Here is a 15,919-nt window from a genome sequence, read left to right on the forward strand (position 1 = left end):
GGACTCAACCCAAAAAAGTACGAGAATCTGTACTTTACTCAGTAAGTGTTATACCAAATATAACATTTGTTACATTTGACCACTTTCTAAATGGCATTGTGTGTTCACATTACTTCTTAAGTAATATTTTTCTTTTGCCTTCCTACGACCTCCCTATTTTGTCCTGTGCCCCTATAGCAAAATGTCACCGATTGGCGAAAACATCACCTCGCCTAAAGCGAAAACGGCTCCTTTTTTTTTTAACCTTGGTACTGAAATGCATGAAAATTCACATGGTCACTTGCAAACACAAATAATTGTGAAATGTTAAAACAAGTTTACATTAGACAACATGTTAGAAACCACTTTTACTCCAATTTACTGGCTGACTCTGATTGGGGGTGCAACTAAACCTATTGTGAAAACATTGCATGCTTTGAAGTTAAATAACTGAAATTAAACTCACATTGTCACTTGCAAACACAAATAACTGTGAAATGTTAATTGCCTTAAAACAAGTTTACATTAGAAATTAGGCTCTTTTCCAATTGATTGGGTAGCGCAACTAAACTTAATGTGAAAACATCACATGCTTTGATTACCTTTACTCAAATTGACTCTATGTCAAGCTGAAACGGAGTCTGGCAGTAATGTCAAGAAATTGGACTACAGGTATACCATATATTTAATGTTTATTTTAGTAAGTAGGAAATATATATCCTGCAAGATAACATTATAAAGCATATAAATAAAGCATATATACTACTACATAAATCGTTATTAAAAATGGAGGTGCCGTTTTCGCTCAACAATTATTAGCCGTTTTCGCCAAATGAGGTGCCATTTTCGCCCGAGAAATAAGTGCCGTTTTAGCTTTCACCCTAGTAATACAAGATCTGTCGCTGTCACTTGACCTTCCTGTGTTGACCTTTGACTATGTATCAGTAAAAGTCCTGTCCGTGACCTCCCTCTATTGACCTGTAGAAGTACAAGTCCTGTCCATGACCTCCCTGTGTTGACCTGTGACCCTGTTGATGTACAAGTCCTGTCCATGACCTCCCTGTGTTGACCTGTGACCCTGTTGATGTACAAGTCCTGTCCATGACCTCCCTGTGTTGACCTGTGACCCTGTTGAAGTATAAGTCCTGTCCATGACCCTGTATTGACCTGTGACCCTGTTGAAGTACAAGTCCTGTCCATGACCTCCCCATGTTGACCTGTGACCCTGTAGAAGTATAAGTCCTGTCCATGACCTCCCCGTGTTGACCTGTGACCCTGTAGAAGTATGAGTCCTGTCCATGACCCTGTATTGACCTGTGACCCTGTAGAAGTACAAGCCCTGACCATGACCTCCCCGTGTTGACCTGTGATTCTGATTCAATACAATCCTGTGTCAGGTAATGTTTCTTTTTGTTCAGGTTTTCCGGTGTCCGGAAGCTGCAATGATCTTCTTGAGGTAAGTCCTACATATCAGGCCAGGAAGGAAACTACTGTCTATTCCTCAGACTGAGGCAGGGGTTGAACACTCACAATTTCGGTTCACACATTTAAATTCTTTTGGTGGAAGTCATGGCTCTGAATGGTTGGATAGGTTTTCCACAACATTGTTACGTCACAACATTGGGCTGATTCTGAGGATGTGTGAGGGCATTGGTGGCCCAGGCGTTTAATTCGCCACAGTTTGTCTCGCAGAGTTGCATCCTTTGGGCACATCAGAAACCGTTGATTGCGGGTTCAAATTCCAGTTCACGCTGATTATTTTTCAAGGTTTTTGCTTGTGGGTTCATGGGTGGCCCAGTCCTCTAAGGCGCCGCGATTCGCTGTGCAGAGTTGCGTCCCTTGGGCATGCCAGAAACCTATGATTGTGGGTTCGAATCCCGGTTCGCCCCAATTATGTTTCTAGGTTTGTCAGCACCATACCCATATTCATGGGTTTCACCGAAGTGGTAAACGTCTGAGATCTGCATCACATGGGCTTTCCTCCCACATTAGGCTGACATGCCATGATATAACTGGAATACTGTTAAAAGTGGCGTTAAACCCAACTGATGAGACTATCCTGACATAACACAAATACTGTGTTTTATGAAGTAGGATTATATTTATAACTTGGAATATGGAATGTCATATTATGTACTTGACAAGTCCATCATGTTAAGTGAAACAGATTCCATATTTTATGTCATGATAAACATGACCATATTGGTGTCTCCCTCACCCAGAATTGTTATTTGAGCAAAACGATTCTTGAGGGAGAAGTATTATTTTCTGGCTTGTTAGCAGTTGTGGGGTAGCCTAGTGGTTAAAGTGTTCGTCTATCATGCCAAACCAAACAACCGGGATCGATTCCCACATGGGTACAAAAATTGAAGCCCATTTCTGCTATCCCCTGCCATGATATTGCTGGAATATTGCAAAATGCAGTGTAAAACTGACTCACTCACTCTCCCGTGTATGGTTCCTACAGAAACTGGGCAGCCTGGTGGTTAAAGCGTTCGCTCGTCACGCTGAAGACCCGGGTTCGATTCCTGAAATGGGTTCAATGTGTAAAGCCCATTTCTGGTGTCCCCTGCCGTGATATTGCTCGAATATTGCTTAAAGCTGCGTAAACCAAACTCGCTCACTCACTCTCCTGTGTATGGTTCCTACAGAAACTGGGTGGTCGGGTAGCCTAGTGGTTAAAGCGTTCGCTCGTCACGCTGAAGACCCGGGTTCGATTCCCAACATGGGTTCAATGTGTGAAGCCCATTTCTGGTGTCCCCCGCCGTGATATTGCTGGAATATTGCTAAAAGCGGCGTAAAACCAAACTCACTCACTCACTCACTCACTCACTCACTCACTCAGAAACTAATACAGAGCCAACATATGGTGTGATTTGGGCAATTGGTAGGGCTGGGACAAGTCCAAATTAACTACCCGGGTACCAAACCCCTAATACACGACCCTATCTGGGTACCTGCTGTAGGTCTCAAGAGGTAGGTACAAACTGTCCAATTGGGAAAAGTTTGACCGTAGCTCTGGTAAAATGTTTTAGATACATGTATGAAACGATCTGGTGTATACACTGAAGTTGACTGAAGTTTTATTTTTATTCAAACAGATAAAACTCAGAAGGAATGGGTGTAGTAGTCAGGAAGAAATGTGAACATTAGTGACTTGTAGATTAAACATATAGTTTTAGATAATTTTTGTTATCAAACAATATACCACGTGGCTAACCACGGGTCTGGGTAGTCCTGTGGGTACCCAGGTCCTACTCAGTACCCACCCGACCTGGGTACCCGATTTACCCCCAGCCCTAGCATGTGGATTCATTATGTAACCAGGAGGTTACAGGCCGGCAAAGCCACATTTCGAAAATAGATAGCCCAAATTGATGTGGCGCTCCCGGCAATGGTTATGGTTGCGTGATTGTATAATGTGGCTCTCACGGCTATGCTGTCAAAACATGCTTTGTGATTCTAACAGGTTACCGTATATAACAAAACAAGTCTTGTTTTCTCATTTCTTATTCAACAAGGATAACATATTCATCAGAACTTTACATTGATGAATATGAATAGCATATGAATATCATAATGGATCATAACTGCAGATGAAGGAGGTCGCCCACGTGGTCAGCATATTCCATCTCACTCAGGTGTTGGTTCAGGAGCTGGATCTTGAGGGACGCAATACGTGCATCGATTGCCTTGTACTTCTTTCTTCGTGAAGGTTCTGACCACTGGTGAGAGAGTATCAGGACTGCAACCTCTTTGAGTGACTGCTCTCGCTGAAATAGCTTCACTACCTCGTAGATGTTCGGGTGGCACTTCTTGGCAAGTTTCTTTATCTTGTTGTGCCACCCTTCCAGGTGATTGTTGGTACGGTGGCCTTGGTTTTCGAAATGGTTCCAAATCTCTGGCATGAAGGCCTGTCCTTGAACCCAACTGGTTGTCACGTAGTCCATGAAAGCAGTCACTTTAGGGCCAGCAGGAGAGTCAGCAATGGCATCAAGCCACACATCATCCACTTTGTCACGAGGTACTAGAGGGAGGGCAGCAGCTCTTCTCACCAGCTTCTTCACCTCCTCATCTTCCTTATAGTCCATCACCAGACCTTCTTTCTGCACCCTCCTCCAGATGCATTGGGTGAAGTGAAAGAAACACCCTCTAACTAATGTCCCAGGAAATACATCAGTCACGGCATTGTGAGCTGCACGTTCAAAGTCCAACTGAATTGTAAGTGGGGCAAACTCTAGACCTCCTCTACTAGCACAATCGCATAGGTACTGAAACATGTTGACATAACACTCTTTTTTTCGATTGGACAACAAACAGTAAACTAATGGAAACGTGGCCAAACACCTCAGCATGTAAACAATAAATCTGATCAAACAACTTGGGACAGGCATAAAATGTACCATCACAAAATACAATGTCTGCAGTACACAAATGTTCAATGTTCTTGTCTGTAGTGAAGATGAGGATGTCGTCACTAACACGGTGTAGGAACTGGTCGCCTCCCTCAGTCTGGGAGTACTTCTCCTCCAATTAAGAAGGCCTTTGATCTCTAAAGAACACCACGCTTAGTAATTTAAATGTGAGATACTCATTTAAAGGTATCTCTAAAGAACACCACGCTTAGTAATTTAAATGTGAGATACTCATTTAAAGGTATCTCTAAAGAACACCACGCTTAGTAATTTAAATGTGAGATACTCATTTAAAGGTATCTCTAAAGAACACCACGCTTAGTAATTTAAATGTGAGATACTCATTTAAAGGTATCTCTAAAGAACACCACGCTTAGTAATTTAAATGTGAGATACTCATTTAAAGGTATCTCTAAAGAACACCACGCTTAGTAATTTAAATGTGAGACACTCATTTAAAGGTATCTCTAAAGAACACCACGCTTAGTAATTTAAATGTGAGACACTCATTTAAAGGTATCTCTAAAGAACACCACGCTTAGTAATTTAAATGTGAGACACTCATTTAAAGGTATCTCTAAAGAACACCACGCTTAGTAATTTAAATGTGAGATACTCATTTAAAGGTATCTCTAAAGAACACCACGCTTAGTAATTTAAATGTGAGATACTCATTTAAAGGTATCTCTAAAGAACACCACGCTTAGTAATTTAAATGTGAGATACTCATTTAAAGGTATCTCTAAAGAACACCACGCTTAGTAATTTAAATGTGAGATACTCATTTAAAGGTATCTCTAAAGAACACCACGCTTAGTAATTTAAATGTGAGATACTCATTTAAAGGTATCTCGAAAGAACACCACGCTTAGTAATTTAAATGTGAGATACTCATTTAAAGGTATCTCTAAAGAACACCACGCTTAGTAATTTAAATGTGAGATACTCATTTAAAGGTATCTCTAAAGAACACCACGCTTAGTAATTTAAATGTGAGATACTCATTTAAAGGTATCTCTAAAGAACACCACGCTTAGTAATTTAAATGTGGGACACTCAAATTTTGGACACTCATTTAAAGGTATCGGTAATCGGATTAATTAATTACCCGCTAGAATAGGTGAAATGCACTCAGCTGTAAATGTGGCTCTACCGGCAATAGCCATTTCTGAAATGTGGCGCTCCCGGCTGGACACCAACCAGGATAGCACTAAGTTTAACACCAAGGCAATTGTCATAGCGACTGATTTACGACACCCATTGTCTGAAGAACATTTAATTGCAAAGGCACTTACCCTTGAGCCATGACATCTATATGCCTTGAAACACTTAATTGCTGTTATTTATTAGATGCTAATCCTATTTGTTAATCCCCATTTTTGTGTACATCGACGTCTGCCATCCTGAACGAGATGTGCAAGTATCTCACTGATGAATTACTGTTTACATTTATAACTTACTAAATGTTAGGTAACCTTGGCTATATAAGCCTTGGTCCAGAGAGATTGAGAAAAAAGAAAAGGTCTTACCCTTGGCCTAGCTAGGGTTAGGCTGGGTGCTCCGGGGCACCTAGACAACAACCACTACCACTATGTGCTAACCTTTTGTATGTATATATCTACATGTATAAAGTAAAACTGTATATACCGCAAGACATCGTCTCCAAGTTGTCACTTCCTACAGGAACCATACGTTGGCCCCTTGCATATACGAGTATGCAAATTATTCATTAATCAACGTTGGACCACACGCATTGTTACAGTCATAAAAAAGTGCTGATGCTTACTTGTGAATTTGGTTTTTTTCAGTGGTGGCGTGACATTTCCAGAGCTCCAGAACGAAGAAAGTAAGTGACCTTATTATACCCCCGACCAAAAAGGATGGGGGTAAATAGTTATACCAAGGAATTCCATCCATCCTTCCAAGGACATTTTGTGCGACCTTTAACTTGAAAACTTTGCATAGACTCTTTTAAAATTTAGGAAACACTTTCCATACTAATAGAAGAGGTGCAGTGCAAAGTTTGATTTTGATATGGGATTTTCTGACAAAATATGAATTTTCCCATGTTTTGAACTTTTTTTCCAACATTTATGTGGCCTATAACTTGAGAACAACTACTTGGATTCTTTTCAAAGTTAGGGAACACTTTCTATACTAAGAGAAGAAGTGCACTGCAAAGGTTGATTTTGAAATGTGGAGACTGAATGTTTTTTACCTTAATTTCTTGCAGTGTTCCTAATTACTTGAAATTAACATTTTTTTGCCAATAAAATTAGGCCTGGACCAGTAATTCATTTGACTGTCAGTCCCTTATAAGTATTTGTTGCTGAACAAAGATCGGCTATAATCAATAAAGTATATTTTTGGAACAAAGTAAACATGTCTTTTAACATCAGGGTTTCCCATTGTTTTGTGTTTTGCTTCAGTGTTAAGTTCATACATTTTTTCATTTTTCAAAGTTGGGATTGACAAAATTTGGCGGGGAACTGATAATTTCGACTTGCCAGTCCACTGGCAAATTATTAACCTCAGGCTTCCAGGTCGACCTGGGCAATAATGGCCCGTATTTACCAGTCTGTATTTACCGGTCTGTATTTACCATCCTGTATTTACCAGTCTGTATTACTGTGCTTCAGTCTTCAAGCTGCAGGAGAACATCATACGCACCATGATGCAGATCGAGAACACCTACATGGAGTTAGCCAAGTCCATGCTGGCCAAGAGAAACGTCCTGGTGATCTGTGATAGAGGCGTGATGGACGGGTCTGCCTGTAAGTATTTATGTCTGTGATAGAGGCGTGATGGACGGGTCTGCCTGTAAGTATTTATGGTCTGTGTGAGAGGCGTGATGGACAGGTCTGCCTGTAAGTATTTATGGTCTGTGTGAGAGGCATGATAGACGGGTCTGCCTGTAAGTATTTATGGTCTGTGTGAGAGGCGTGATGGACAGGTCTGCCTGTAAGTATTTATGTCTGTGATAGAGGCGTGATGGACGGGTCTGCCTGTAAGTATTTATGGTCTGTGTGAGAGGCGTGATGGACGGGTCTGCCTGTAAGTATTTATGTCTGTGATAGAGGCGTGATGGACGGGTCTGCCTGTAAGTATTTATGGTCTGTGTGAGAGGCGTGATGGACGGGTCTGCCTGTAAGTATTTATGTCTGTGATAGAGGCATGATGGACGGGTCTGCCTGTAAGTATTTATGTCTGTGATAGAGGCATGATGGACGGGTCTGCCTGTAAGTATTTATGTCTGTGATAGAGGCGTGATGGACGGGTCTGCCTGTAAGTATTTATGGTCTGTGATAGAGGCGTTATGGACTGGTCTGCCTGTAAGTATTTATGGTCTGTGTGAGAGGCGTGATGGACGGGTCTGCCTGTAAGTATTTATGGTCTGTGTGAGAGGCGTGATGGACAGGTCTGCCTGTAAGTATTTATGTCTGTGATAGAGGCGTCAGTGTCAGATTAGTCAAATTTGGGGATTTTGATAAACATATTTGAATAAACAGACCCATGAAATCCAGGGTAGAGGAGGTCTTCAGCAGCCCACGTTTGCTGTAAAAGGCGACTATGCTTGACGTAAGAGGCGACTAACGGGATCAGGTGGTCAGGTTCACAGACTTGGTTTGATGCATGTCATCGTATCCCAGTTGCGTAAATCGATGCTCATAATGTCAATCACTGGATTGTCATATAGCTGAAATGTTATAAGTTAAGGTGTCTTGTTGTCGTATATAGTGTCATATTAGGTTAGAAGAAGAAAATAATTCTGCTAACCTCATATGACACCGTATACGGCATCTAAAGACACCATAACGAAATTATCATGCCGAAAAGTTTACACTACTTGGTATCTTTATCGCACATGTTATGTCGAAATGAAAACATGACACATACAACCGGTATTTATAAATGACAGGTTAGTTATCCAGTTTGTATTCCAAGGGCTCTAAGCTTGGTATCCTTTCAGGCCTCAAAGTTGCGACTAAAACGGTCGCCAATGCGACCAAAATTTCAATTTGTCTACTGTCTAAAGTTCAGAGGTAGCCAATTAAATACCTTGAAAAAATCTTGTTGCAACTTGTTTCTATTGCACATATGTAGACACAAAAATTAACGTGTCTGATACTAATTGTACCCACAAATAATTCCTCCGAAAGTCAACAATGAACCTAAATACATGAATATTAATGTAATTGGATAAGCAAGGATATACCTATATAATCTAGTAACATAAATTGCATCATTGTTTGAGTCACAAATAACAATACTCAAGTACAGTTTCCACTAATAGACAATTCCAAGACTAGTGCTATGACTTGTACATATAATAGTTATTTGATAAAAGATCGTTTCAAATGCGGGGGCACAGTCAGGCCCAGTCGGCAAATCTGGACACGCAAGAAACCTTTGATTGTGGGTTCGAATCCCGGTTCGCCCCAATTATGTTTCTAGGTTTGTCAGCACCATACCCGTGCTCGTGGGTTTCACCGAAGTGGTAAACGTCTGAGACCTGCATCTCTTGGGGCTTTCCTCCCACATGAAGCTGACATGCCACGATATGACTGGAATACTGTTAAAAGCAGCGTTAAACCCAACTCACTCACTCATTTCAAATGCTTTTGGCTACCAACACTATTGGCTTGACTTCTTAATTTTACCACTGGCTACCTGGAAAAAAATACTTGTAGCCATATGACTAACTTCTAATCACTTGCTTGATAACGGTGTTAGAACCTACACCGAAACGTCGCTCTTAATATTGTAATAAAGAAGTTGTTCATCCATAAATTCTTATCCTTACTAACTGCCATATGACTACTTGGTAAAAATTGAAACTTTGAGGCCTGCCTTGATAAACACCTGTTTTGGCTGTTCCTGTAGACCGAGGGGCACGGGTGGCGCCGCGTTTTGCTGTGCAGAGTTGCGTCCCTTGGGCATGCCAGAAACCTATGATTGTGGGTTCGAATCCCGGTTCGCCCCGATTATGTTTCTAGGTTTGTCAGCACCATACCCGTGCTTGTGGGTTTCATCGAAGTGGTAAACGTCTGAGACCTACATCACTTCGGGCTTTCCTCTTACATTAAGCTGACATGCCGTGATATAACTGGAATAATGTTAAAAGCGGTGTTAAACCCAACTCACTCACTCACTCACTCACTCACTCACTCCTGTAGATCTGCACAAAGGCGACTGGGAGAAGATGAAGCAGGTGAACGAGTGGAATGAGATTGACATCCGAGACAACCGCTACAACCAGATCATACACATGGTGTCGGCCGCTAAAGGTGCCGAGGACTTCTACACGGTCGCCGGACACAAGACACGCCATGAAGATCTCGACGGTGCTCGGCAGATAGACAGCATCACAGCTAATGTATGTGGCTATTTATATCAGATCTTAGTGAAATTGGAAACTTTGATAGACCAATGGAATGACTAACAAGAAGTCAACATTAGCCAATCAGAAAGCGGCTTTCTTGAGCTTTACGTCAGTAGTTTCAAAATGGCTACTTCCATTCCAGACTACTCTTTGAAAAGTATTTTGATAAGGTTCTTTATTCAAAATTTGAAAAGTGAACAAAGGAAGATTCTGGCATGTCTAATAGATGGCTGACGTTGTATGGCCGTACTTCCCACGGGCCATGGAAATTCTCTCCTATTTGAATGTTTATCTCATTGAAGCGAGAATTAGATGATGATTTTATCGGAATCATTTGTACGGCCCGTAACTGTTGTTTGGAATAGCCCATGCTAACCTTTTGTCGAGATTATATGATTAGAAAACACATTTTGAAAGTCGCTTTTTTGATCTGGTAAGTGACACTCTTGTCAGATAAATTGTCGCTCTGACATAACCCATAATAATGGGACGTCCTCCGATCTTTGTACCGCCTCCGTGGTCTAGTGGTAGAGCATCCGCCCAGGGAGCGGAAGGTCGGGGTTCGATCCTGGCCGAGTCATACCAAAAGACATTTAAAGATAGAACTTGTTGTTACCCTGTCTGGCGCTCCCCATTGAGGTTCTAAAACAAGTACTGGTCAGCTCGGAGTCAGTATACTGTGTCTGAGTGGGGTATTTATGCATGGTATCTCAGTGGGCTAGCACTAAAATCGGCATTAGTCCACACATCGACATGAACACACACACACACACGCACGCACGCACGCACGCACGCACGCACGCACGCACGCACACACACACACACACACACACACACGCACACACACACACATTGCACTATAAGTGCAATAATATTGGAAGCGACGTTAAACCCGTTTTCACCAGGTCCCTAGCAACCTATGCTGGTGTGATGAGATGACTTAATGGATCGGGGGGGGTCAGACTCGGTGACCTGGTTGATAGTGTGTATTCGTACCCCAATGGTGTGGATTATTGCTAACAATATCAATCTCTCGGTTTTCTGGCCCAGACTCGATTATTTACAGTCCTATAGCTGGAATATTGCTGAGTGCAGCATTAATCAACAAACACACTCACACTCAGTTGTCTATGTCTATGCAATCCCTGTGCGCCTGTTGGCAGGATCATGGTGTCAAACTTGATTATATTCTAGTTTATCATCACTGTACCTTGCTTTCGGATTTTAACAAAGTGGTGAACTTCCAAGTGGGCTTCCTCCATTGCATGTCGTAAAAGACGACTATGCTTGTCGTAAGAGGCGACTTACGGGATCGGATTGTCAGGCTCGCTGACTTGGTTGATGCATGTGATCGTATCCCAATTGTGTGGATCGATGCTCATGATATCATTCACTTGATTGTCTGGTCCAGATTTGATTATTTACAAACCGCAGTCATATAGCTGGAATATTGCTGAGTGCGAGTATTGCTGAGTGCTGCGTTAAACAACAAACAATCAAAAACCCACATTAAGCTGACATCTTTTGAACTAAAGTAGTATTGATAAATACACACAATTCCTTTTAGAATTTGCTCAAATGTAACAAATGTTACATTTGGGATTACACTTTCTTGGTAAAGTATGGGGCGGCAGGGTAGCTTTGTGGTTTGAGTGTTCGCTCGTCACACCAAAGACCTGGGTTTGAATCCCCACATGGGTACAATGTGTAAAGCCCATTTCTGGTGTCTCTCTCCCCCCCCCCCCCTGTGATTTTGCTGGAATATTGCTAAAAAAAAAGGGACAAAACCATACTCACTCACTCACTCTAGAACCCACTAGGGCTGGGACGGGTAACTCGGGTACCCGGGTCGGGTGGGTACTGAGTAGGAGCCCAGGTACCCACAGGACTTCCCGGACCCGTGGTTAGTCATGTGATATATCGTTTAATGACAAAAATTATCAAGAACTCTATGGTTACACTACAAGTCACTAATGTTCACATTTCTTTCTGACTTTGCACCCATTCCTTCTGATTTTTCATATGGCTGAATAAAGATATAACTTAATTCAGCTTCAGTGTATGAATGACCAGATTGTTTAATACATGTATCTTAATACGTTTTGCCAGGGCTATGCTAAAAATGTTCCCAATCGGACATTTTGAGACATCTCCTGAGACCTACAGTGGGTACCCGGGTAGGGTCGGGTAATAGGGGGTGGTTACCCGGGTAGGAAATTTGGACTCGTCCCAGCCCTAGAACCCACACTCACTCACTCTAGAACCCACACTCTCAGAGTATTCAAAATGGTGTTGAGCTCAATTCACTCACTCCCAGCCACTAGTTCGGGCTTGTATCATAATGTGATCTCTATGTGTGTCCATGTGTGTTTAAAAAGACACCTGTATTCATCAGCCAATACAATACACCTTCTGCACTCACAGGTTGTCACTCAACTGCCAGGCTCAAGCTAAAACAAGATGGCCGCCATAAAGTCATTCCCAAAGCAGAGAAGGCAGTTTCGTATTCAAGCGGAAGTTTCGTATCCACATATTAACAATGTGTGTCATGTTGCAGTAACCATGGTAACAATGCTGTTTCTATTCCCAGGCTTGGGTTGGACATCCCTACTATGATGTCATTGACAACTCGGTGGACTTTGAAACAAAACTGACAAGGATGATAGCAGTAAGTCTTCAAGTGTTTATTTTGGGATGTGGGGATTGTATGTCCCAGCTACTCCGTCTTCTTTCTATGAACTGCCTGGGACCCTAGCAACCTAGTGGATCGGGTGATCATTGCCCTGTGACTATGTTTCCCTTGGTTTCTACAAGTCTGGGGGCACGGGTGGCCCAGTCGTCTAAGGGGCCATAATTTGCTGTGCAGAGTTGCATCCCTAGGCATTCCAGAATCCTATAATTGTGGGTTTGAATCCTGGTTTTACCCTGATTATGTTCTAGGTTTGCCAGCACCATACCCGTGCATGTGGGTTTCACCAAAGTGGTAAACGTCTCAAACCTGTATTGTCTTTCCTCGCACATCAAGGTGACACACCGGGATATAGCTGGAGAAGTGTTAAAAGTATTACCCAGTTAAACCCAACTCATTGGCTCACTCACTCACTCATATTCTACATGTTTGGGACAAAGAGAATCCTTTTGGTGTGTTTAATTGTACTCTCCAAACTCTGTGACTGTTGATGACGTTTCAACGTAACGTGTGACACATGAATCGTTGCTCGTAATATCAATCACTGGATTGTCTGGTCCAGACCTGATTGTTTACAGGCTGCTTGATAATGTTTTAGGTTGGTATGTGACGGTTCTGTTTCCTCCTATCTCTTCAGGCTGTGTGTAACAGGATGGGTATAGACGCGGTGGACCGACTCGCTCCCGACAGCAAGAAGAGGAAGTTCCTGGTGTCACGTCTGCCTGGAGCCGAGGTAAGAGATGTCAGGTTTTTCCACCATCACTGACGCAATCAGTGGTAATTGGTCAGTGAGACAAGGGTTAGAAATTGGCACTAGTCCTGTAGTCCTTGCCAAACTGCCCAATAGTAATTGGTATCATAAGGACTAGTTGAAATTTGCCATTTTTAAGGGTTTTTCTGTATGTTATCATTATAAGGACTAGTGGACTGAAACTGTTAGTTTCTACCGCTCGAGAGGCATGTGAAAATGATTGTAAAATGGGGAGTGATGGGGAAACCTAGTGGTTAGACTTACAGCTTTTGCACGCCGAAGACCCGGGTTTGATGCCCGACATGGGTACAATGTGTGAAGCCCATTTCTGGGGTCCCGTCATGAAATTGCTGGAATAATGTTAAAAGCGGCATAAAACCATACTCACTCACTCACTTGAACTGAATGCACTATTTTATTTGAACTTTGTAGAATTATAGAGAACATTTGCAGTTTAAGCGGATTGTCAGGTACTGGTGAACAATGGCAGTTTACACACAATATTTGTAGCTACGATACTGCTGCTCATAGCAGAAACCTTCCCTCTCTCAGTTAAGTTGAATACAGTGTTGATACACTCTGCCCTCGTTCCAGGACTTCCCCCACCACCAGACGTTCACGGTCGTCCACGACTATCTGGTCACCCCCAGCAGGAAGATGCAGGCGCGGCTCAGACGCAGGGGACAAGACGGTAACTGTCACACACCACGGAATTCAGATATTGTTACAACGCCCAACATAATCCTCACAATATCATATGTACTACACTGGAATCCACCAACATAAGTAAGCCTGTTTTAATGGGCATTTGACTTTCATATTTTGTTAGGGGCAGTCAGGTAGCCTTGTGGTGAAAGCATCTGCTTGTCACTGAAGACCCGGGTTCGATTCCCCACATGGGTACAGTGTGTAAAACCCATTTCTGCTCTCCCCCGACGTGATATTGATGGAATATTGCTAAAAGCAATAAAACCAAACTCACTCACTCATATTTTGTTAGTTGCGCAGTTGTCTATGTAAAATGTAAAAAGAAGACTTTATTAATCTGCATAGATGGAAACTGCTCAGAATTTAGTCTCTGAGGAAGGATCTGATATACAGTAGAACACGGATATAACGAACATGTATAGAGCGAATAAATGGATACAAGGAACTGTTACAAAATCCCCCGAATCATGTTCATTACAATCTCTGTACAGTATACTAATGTATATAGTGGACTGATCCCCGACAAGCCCAAATACCGCTAATTAGTGACGTGTATGGCGAACTGAGAAATCTTGAGAACTCAGTGTCAAGCATCACTGACGGTGGCGAAGCAACACGATCAACGGTGAGGATTCATCCTTTTAAAACTTGCTGTATGTTAATCTTACCTGTAAATGGACTCTGGAGGTGGTCGGGTAGCCTGGTGGTTAAAGGGTTCGCTCGTCACGCCGAAGACCCGGGTTTGATTCCCGACGTGGGTACAATGTGTGAAGCCCATTTCTGGTGTCCCCCGCCTTGATATTGCTGGAATATTGCTAAAAGCGGCGTAAAACCATACTCTCTCACTGTAAATGGACTCACCATGTCTGTAAGACAAACAGTTAACATAGATTTCACGAGAATGTGTCAATGTGTCAGTTCACTTGCACATGCTGTCATGGCGGACAGTAGTAGGAGGAAGATCAGTCTAGATACGAAATCTAACTGTGAATCATAAATGCTGTTGATACAGGCATAAAAGCTAAGAAAGACATTGCAATGGAGTTTCCAAAATCAGTGAGTACTATCATTCAGAAGAGAGTCCATTCTTGAATCCTACATGACCCCACCCGGAAAAGGTTACAAGCTGCCAATCACCAAGATGGAGAAGACCCCCTCTTCATGTGGTTTTGACCCATGACGATCCTTGGTAGAATAGGTCTACAGCAACCCATGCTTGCCGTAAGAGGCGACTAACGGGATCGGGTGGTCATGCTCACTGACTTTGTTGATGCATGTCATAGATGTCTGAACAGTTCGTGTTATCCCTGTTCTACAGTGTCCCTGTCTGAACAGTTTGTTTTATCCCTGTTTTACAGTATCCCTGTGTAAACAGTTTGTTTTATCCCTGTTCTACAGTATCCCTGTCTGAACAGTTTGTTTTATCCCTGTTCTACAGTATCCCTGTCTAAACAGTTTGTTTTATCCCTGTTTTACAGTATCCCTGTCTGAACAGTTTGTTTTATCCCTATTCTACAGTATCCCTGTCTGAACAGTTTGTTTTATCCCTGTTCTACAGTATCCCTGTCTAAACAGTTTGTTTTATCCCAGTTCTACAATATCCCTGTCTAAACAGTTTGTTTTATCCCAGTTCTACAGTATCCCTGTCTAAACAGTTTGTTTTATCCCTATTCTACAGTATCCCTGTCTGAACAGTTTGTTTTATCCCTGTTCTACAGTATCCCTGTGTAAACAGTTTGTTTTATCCCAGTTCTACAGTATCCCTGTCTAAACAGTTTGTTTTATCCCTGTTCTACAGTATCCCTGTCTAAACAGTTTGTTTTATCCCTGTTCTACAGTATCCCTGTGTAAACAGTTTGTTTTATCCCAGTTCTACAGTATCCCTGTCTAAACAGTTTGTTTTATCCCTGTTCTACAGTATCCCTGTCTAAACAGTTTGTTTTATCCCAGTTCTACAGTATCCCTGTCTAAACAGTTTGTTTTATCCCTGTTCT

At 42.2% G+C, this 15,919-nt stretch overlaps 1 protein-coding gene across 1 annotated transcript in view; it reads left to right on the plus strand.

The window, feature by feature from the left end:
* The window catches only part of LOC139456208 (TRPL translocation defect protein 14-like), a 30,830-nt gene that overhangs the window by 10,160 nt on the left and 4,751 nt on the right, over positions 1-15,919 (plus strand). Inside the window, exons 3-9 of the mRNA XM_071237770.1 lie at positions 1,398-1,435; positions 6,203-6,240; positions 7,034-7,168; positions 9,572-9,771; positions 12,368-12,445; positions 13,104-13,199; positions 13,812-13,908. Of these exons, the coding sequence (XP_071093871.1) occupies positions 1,398-1,435; positions 6,203-6,240; positions 7,034-7,168; positions 9,572-9,771; positions 12,368-12,445; positions 13,104-13,199; positions 13,812-13,908 (682 nt within the window). The remainder of the gene's footprint in view (positions 1-1,397; positions 1,436-6,202; positions 6,241-7,033; positions 7,169-9,571; positions 9,772-12,367; positions 12,446-13,103; positions 13,200-13,811; positions 13,909-15,919) is intronic.

This window comes from Haliotis cracherodii, unplaced genomic scaffold, assembly GCF_022045235.1.
Source record: "Haliotis cracherodii isolate W230 unplaced genomic scaffold, xgHalCrac1.p SCAF_11, whole genome shotgun sequence".
NCBI classification, from domain to species: Eukaryota; Metazoa; Mollusca; class Gastropoda; order Lepetellida; family Haliotidae; genus Haliotis; species Haliotis cracherodii.